At 47.4% G+C, this 7500-nt stretch overlaps 1 protein-coding gene across 12 annotated transcripts in view; it reads left to right on the top strand.

The window, feature by feature from the left end:
- Positions 1-7500, top strand: part of LOC126578875 (heterogeneous nuclear ribonucleoprotein L) — a 146743-nt gene that overhangs the window by 113316 nt on the left and 25927 nt on the right. For 7 of the 12 annotated variants that reach the window (XM_050241850.1, XM_050241854.1, XM_050241848.1 and 4 more), the window contains one exon: positions 3767-3856. The exons of 1 other annotated variant lie outside the window; for it this stretch is intronic. In XM_050241850.1, coding sequence (XP_050097807.1) covers positions 3767-3856 — 90 coding nt within the window. The remainder of the gene's footprint in view (positions 1-3766; positions 3857-7500) is intronic. 4 more of the 12 variants (XM_050241855.1, XM_050241853.1, XM_050241860.1 and 1 more) reach the window with 1 other exon arrangement.

The following is a 7500-nucleotide window of genomic DNA, read 5'->3' as shown; positions in this document are numbered from 1 at the left end:
TATTGCATTTTTTTTCTTAATTAAATCGTTAGATCTCGCCTTCACTTCCATTGGATTGATTTGCGCCCTGGGCACAAGTTGATGCGCACACAGAATATGTGCAGGCTCACGCTGGCACGGCACTAGCAACGGCAGCCTCAATTTGCGCTGTTGACGTTCAATTAAAAGTGATTCAATTTCGGCCGTCAGTCAGCTCAGCATGACCAGGTCCGGCAACGACGCATTCACCCCATTGTGAAACGCGCGATCTTGATTGAACAATTAAAATCTTACACCGGCGCGGACGACAAGTGAACGATGAAAATGGTTTGTTTTGCGCGTTGACGGTAGCGATGGGCTACGGTGGGGTCATCATTTCAAAAATAAAACTCCCAGCAAAAGACTAAGATCGAATGGCCGCTGCATCACCTCTGGTGCTCTGGCGCTTTCCCTCTTTCTCTCTCTCTGTTTACGTCTCACTGAGGAAAGGAACGGAAGCAGTGATGAATCTCGATCGGCCCGATGGGCTGGTCATCGCACAAACAAACAAATAACTCACCAACCGGCCAAGTGCAGTTGGGGATTGATGTTGATGGCACAACGCTTGTGTATGTAGAGGAGTGCTACTTCGGTCCAAAATGGGCGATGAGAAATTGGAGTGAATTGCGCTGCGAGCAACCTCGTCCCGTCAGCGGAACTCTGAAGGAAGCGACAGTTGAGATTGAGACGGAGAAGTACCGGCTCTGGGCACCCTCCTTTCAGCGATTGATTGATGAGCGGCCGCACCGCAAGGGTTTCCGTGGGAAATTAGCGCCCCTCTACGTTGGCCCTCTACTTTTCCCTGGTCGTCCACTCCTCGATGGAACGCTTGGAGTTGTTGGTCCATAGACGTAGCGCATTCCCTTTCTCTCTCTCTCTTCCTAATACTCAACCTGTGGAACATCTGGTTCTGCTTGACTTATGGCAACAGGAATTGCCGGAAAATTATTCCATCTTTTGGCATCCAATTCATGCGCTAACCATTCGCTTCTCACAAACGACGATGCAAACGCAGGAATGCCAGCAGACCATAGGCAGGGATATCCAGAATCCTATGCCTGTGTTTATCTAATTTTAACATTTGTTTCGTCGCGTTAGCATTGTAAATCCACTGTTGTGTGGCACTGGCAGCGCTGGTCTCGCCACTCACCGAATCCGCCTGTCACTGACGACGGACTGTCCCTTCGGATACCGCACTTTGATCGCCAGCGATGACAGCTCGCCGTGACGCGTCGTACTATGCCGTTGACGAGATTGATGGCCCCGGTATTTTGGACCAGGTCAACCCGCTCTCTCGCTCTCTGTGCACTCGGTTGTGCGCTTCTGTTTTGGCAGCTGAGCTGCCACATTGTCGAACGAACGCAAGCAGCGCTCACAAAGATGCAGTGCCGTTGGATGGAGTTTTAATGGCGGAGAGGCAAGGATTTGAAAGCATTCGAAGGTGAGCGAAGTCAATATGTCTTGGCAAACAGGCAGACAGGACCGGCCGAGTGGTAGTCCTTGAATTGCAGAAGCAACACGAACGAGCGAAGCAAATGCTGTACCCGGAAACATCCGAAAGAAAGGTCGGTTTGGCGAGACGCACCGCCTGATTGGAGTGTCCATCATGTGTCCTTCGCACCGAAATACGAGTCGGAACACAAACCTGGAACAGGAACCTTTTTCCAAAAAGCTTGCCAAAAAAAAACGATGTCAAATGAGAGGTTCTGGTGATAATGCAATTTGCGTTATCCCTGCGGCCCTCTTGCACGGTCTATGGTCGCAACATTTTCCTTCTTTTCTCGCACTGTTCCTCGTTCGCACACCGACCAAGGCTGCTTCCGATTACCCACCTACCGGGGGGGGGGGGGGGGGGGTAACAACGGGGTCAGACCGCGTTCTCGATGTGTGTCGTCGTCGACGCTGCCAACGTCGCACGCAAATGGTATGCCAGGCATGCCAGGGTACGACGTCGCCACTCGACAACACGCCCATGCCCTGTCAGCACGTCGAAGAAGAAAAGCTGGCGGCCAAAGGTCGTCGGTCCTCCGACCCGCCCAAATGTACGCATTCCGTGGCTTACTTCCACCGAAAATAGACGAAAACGCGACAACGACAACGGTCGCCAAGACTGCAATTGCTACAATTTCGCACAACGGATTGTTGCTGACGCATAGAGGGTTGCCACTGATAATGGTGGGGGTAAATTGGAGCGTGTGTACGCGCGCGCGTGTGTGTTGACAAATTTTAAAATTATCCACCCACGGTGTGGTGTGCATCGATGGAGGCGCCTAGTGACTCGTGCGAAAAAAAAACGCTTCTGGGGCCGTGTTCGACCTCATTTTTTGGCTCTGGAACCCAAATTTGTTAAAAAAAAACACTCTGCCACTTACATACTCACACATACACACATACAATAAACACACATACATACATAAACACGGTAGTTTACTGAACACCTCAAAATGGACTTGATCGCCGATGGAGGAGAATGAGGGTATTGAGGGTATTTGTTGCCACGCTCTTCACATAAACATCTTTCCTATCGCCTCTGTCGCTTTCCCTTCGGTCGAATTGACGAATCATTTCAGTCATTTGCCCCTCTCTTTCTCTCTTTATCTCATTTTTTCTTTTCCATGTGCTGAATACATTTAGCTTGTGTTTTTCCTTTATTTCATTTATCATTTAGAAGCATAATAATAGCCATTTATGCGACTTTTCTCGACTCTGCTCCTGCATATCCTCTTCTTGGACACCTGGTGCTATTCGCTAAGGATGCTATCCGATCAACTGATTGCCCCACTTTAGCTCCTCTTTCAAGTAGTTATCTAGCGACTTTTCGACTTTCTGTTCTGCTTTTTTCTACCATCACTATTTCTGTTCGTCTGTCTATCTATCTGTCTGTGTATCTGTCTGTTTGCCTTTTTTTACGTTTTTCTCTTTCTTTTGCTCTTAAACCAAACCAAATCACCACCACCACCGCCACCACTACCACCAACCAATATCACTACCAAATGCTACTCCGCTCCTTCGTGAAACCGTCCCTCTGATATCCCCTTTCCCTTTCTGTGGCAATCCTTTCCTTCTTTTTTCCTTCTCCTCTTCCTTCCCCATTCATCAAGTGTCCTATTCATCGTTCTTCGAGTGCCTAAAAACCGTTTCTAATTGGGATTTTTTCTTCTGCTTTTCTTTCTTTTTTCATTACCGTTTCCGTTCTCTCTATGTTTCTGCAAAAAAATATATATATAAAAAATATACATTTTCAAACAAAAAAAATATTATAACTCCACGCATCGATTGCACAAAAACTGTCCAAAAATCCGCAAAAAATGCAAACCAAAAAATAAACTTCCAACCTCCGGACATTCTTTGTCAAAAATACAACACGAAACAAATCACGAATCGTCATGGTAACATGGCAACACATGGATTGATCAAATATGTTTCTCTTTCATGGATTTGGAATTTCAAAATCTATTCCGACACGCACACACATATAAACACGATGACGATCGACTGCCAATACACGCTCGCACGCACCAACGACAACGCGGAACTTCCAATGATAAAAAAAAACTTACATACTCTGTCACATACATTGTCCAAACTCTACTACCTGCTACACATCTCGCTACCACTGGCCAATCAAATCCTCATCACACCTCCATACACTGTCTCAAAAAAAAAACTAAACAAAATAAAAAAAAACAAACTCAAACATACACACATACTCGCATACTACTCACACGCAAACATGCTCAACCAAAAGTAGCCGCTACCACGGTCAAGGAGGTCGGTAATGGACGTTCGCCCCTGCTCCAGGATCCAACGCTCTTCGGTGGACGACCCCAGCCGTACAGTGAGTAGTTTTGCCCGATATTTCACAGATAATCTCGTTAGCGTTAGCGTTTAGAGACTTGGTCATCACACCACCACCACCACTACCACCCACCGTCCACACCATTTCTCTTCCTCCAACCATCCTCTACCGCTCCCAACGCCTTCCTTCTTCGCTACGCTACCTCTTGCTGCTCCTACGTCCGGGCGACTTTTGTACAATTGCGTTCCGTTCCATTCCGACACTGACACACCAACTCAAACACACATGTACACACCCACTCATACATACACAGACACACAAACACACTGTGAAAAGTGGAAGCGAACATAATATGAAAGTCACACGGCGCTCTCTGCATGTGCTGCTCTCTGTGTGTCTCTGTGTGCATCTGTCCGTGCGTCCTCCTTTTATGGTTGCGCCGCGGTTGTACTTGTCCGTCCGACTAGACGCCGCCTTCTAGGCGGGCCAATTAGCGTGCGAGTATTCTTTTTTTTTGTTGTTGTTTCGTCGTCTTGTGTTTCTTTCGTTTTGTTGTTGTTTTTTTCTTCTTCGTTTATCTGGTTTCGACTTTTCTGTTTTGCTTTTACTTCCCGCATCTTGTGTTCTCTCGCGGTCATCTTTGTTCATCTCAAGCAGAATCAGCTCATGACCAACTCGTTCTTCATTCTTGCTTTAGCTCCTGTTAACCGCTTTATCGCTGATTGAGAAATATCATTTTAGTTTGCGTTGGTGTGTGTGCGTGTCTGTGTGCTGTTTCTATTGTTTGTGCCATTGGTTGATTCTTCTTCTATGTTGGTTGCTTTTACATCCCTGGGATGGGTTTTGGCGTAATTTCTCTCGAACTCTCTGGACGTCATTTCCCATTCATTCGTTTGCTTTGACGTCTTAATGGATTCCTTATCTTGCATTTAGAGGCCAAGAGAGAGAGAGAAAGAGGGAATATGCACCGGTGCATGCAGGCAACTGGCTAATGTCTAATGTTCGATGACTGCATTCCATCGCGGCGCGTCTTCTCTGCATCTGAATCGAGGAGATGCACGTTATCATGTTTTGGCTCACTTGAAATGTTCCTCTAGCTAGCAAACTAGCAGGGTTCGTAGTTTCATTTCTGTTCAGCCGTTAAAGTGGCATTTTCATGGACATGCTAAGCCGTTTGGTTCCGCTGACGTTAATTCGCCGAAAGAATATCAAATCCAATCCCACTCCGGGATCAAACTAGTTTTAGTTTGATCCCAAACACAGTTTGCCTTACCTTACCACTGTATTGCTTTACAGGGCCACCTGTGGCCGCCAGCAGTGTGGTGCTGCTCGCCAACACACCATTTCATTGCACGGTGTAGCACGCTGGCACGCGCTTGAATGTGAAAGTCGTTTGCAATGGTCCCGAGGCGACCACCTCCGCCCCCCGGACTGATATCAATGCTTGCGTAGGCGTTAGCTGTAACAATTTTATGCCCGATAGTGATCGCGAACAGGGTGAAACGGGTTCCATTTGCTGTGAACGCCCGAACCACCGATATAACTTCGAGAGAGTGAATGGTACCTTAGCCTAGTACCGTGAATGGAGGTAAGGAAAGTTGTTCTTAGTTCCGAGCAGCACTATCCGGGGGGCGCAGAGGAGGCCACCTGCTCTGCTGGTAACATGAGCTCTTGGTTTCACTTGTTGAAGTCTCTCCTTAGTCTGTGTTCGCGGTGAAGGTCATGCGGTTAGTTGGTTAGGTTGATGATGGAGTAGCTAGTGCAGAGAGAGAGAGAATGGCCAGCAATATAAATCTGTCCGGACCGTGGCGGTGTTATTGATTAGATTAGAGGGTTTAATGGGAAACGAGAAGATTGATGGGCGGCGGCGTCCACACTGTGGCGTTCGGCTCTGCAAGGTCTTTTGCGCAACATTGTGGTTAGAGATTTTTTTTGTGCCCTTGTGTCGAAGCATTTTCAAACCTTTCGCATCGAATCGCTTGCGTGCGTGCGTCTGTGTTGCGTGTTTTGTCACCGGACCGTAAAAGTACTGCCCTGAGCTGGACACTTTTTGCGGTCTGCGAAGGTTTCAAAGGGGGAACACAGAGAGCAAGGGGGTCTAGTATGCCTAATTCAATAGATGTCAACTCCCGCTCTTGTTCGCTTGCTGTGATCGACTTGAGTGTAGTGTGACAGCCGCTGTCAATCAATGCGGTGGTGCGATGGTCACTAGGAAATGCATGCTCACGAGAACCGGAAGGAAGCGGGATTGGTTGGTAAATGGCAATGGCCGGGATGCCGAGATGATGATGGTGCTGATGATGACTATGATGGAAATGATTGAATTATAAAGCCACTGGACGCACAACAAAACCAGGATCACTGAGGCTATGACGTGCGCTAAAAGCACGCACGCACGGACGATCCACAGATTGCGCAGATTGCGGTGTGAATGGTGCAATGACGTGGTATACCACGGAACACACGCATTCCCTTATTTGCGTACGAACAGGTGAGAGAGAGAGGAGGAGACCTAACGGAGAGGTGAGCTGTCAATCATTGGCGCGCAAAGTGGCAGCAAATGTGACCGACAACGTGTTGAGGTGCTGCGTCGCGCACGGTTCTCATTGTTGCGTTGTGACGGCTGCTGCTGTTGTTGCTGCTACTCAGTTGCAGTGTGGTTTTCGGCATTGTTTCGGTTAGAGGTCACAGTAGACTGCGACGAATTAGAAGCCATTTCGAAGCTCCGTTTCCTCTCCCGTTCTGGAGTAGTGGTGGTGGCATTTTGACAATCTAATTAACACCATCCATCGCCATCTAGGATGTTAATTTTCTCGTGCTTTTTGGTTTTGGCCAATGTGTGCGTTGCGTGTGTTGGTGAAAGTGGTGGAACTCACTCAGCTGCGTAATCATTCTAATCCGTTTCGCTGGTCGCCGGTGTGAGAGGATTTCAATTATAATCCACGAACCGGAGATCGATTATTCATTAGATTTGAAGCACAAGGAGTATCAATGCCAGTTGCCACCATATTTATCTGTTTTAACATATTTTTCACACGGCAGTAGAATGTGGTTAAGGGGATTAAAATGAGATAAATAATCGGATCGGACTCGGTGCTTAGGCACACACAATTGCACACCCAGCCGAGTGTTAGTGTCCTTACCTGCTGCACGGCTTTGTTGCGATGCGAATCCAACGAATGATTATTGAAGTTATTATTTATTTTTTTAATCAAATTAATCATCCGCTTTATCTCTCCTAGAGGGACCCCGAGGGGGTTTCCCGGTGGTAGCTACCATTATTCATTATCCTTTCCCCCCCAAACCAACGTCACCACCACCAAACCACCCTTTGCACGCCTGTTAATGCCTGATTTAATTATCCTCCCAGTCCTCGAGCACGATAGTCAGCGTGATATGAGAATGTACCGCTATTCATTGGGCGATAATCGGCTTTCAGGGGCACTCATCCACCATCACCACAGCTTGTTGCACGCTTCTGTATTTGTGCGCACACACTTTCGCGAAATCGAATTTGAACATTTTCCCTACGAACGAACGCTTTTCACATTTCATTTGTCAAAAACCGTTACACGCCATTCCTTCTTCCTATCTCCTGGCCCTATCCTTTACCACCCACTGCAGTCATTGGTTGGATTGGTTTTCTGGAATTCCGCGAATTCCACCCAAAACTGGTGACAGAT

The sequence above is a fragment of the Anopheles aquasalis genome, chromosome 3, assembly GCF_943734665.1.
Source record: "Anopheles aquasalis chromosome 3, idAnoAquaMG_Q_19, whole genome shotgun sequence".
Lineage (NCBI taxonomy): Eukaryota > Metazoa > Arthropoda > Insecta > Diptera > Culicidae > Anopheles > Anopheles aquasalis.
This window is presented reverse-complemented; position numbering and strand designations above follow the sequence as displayed.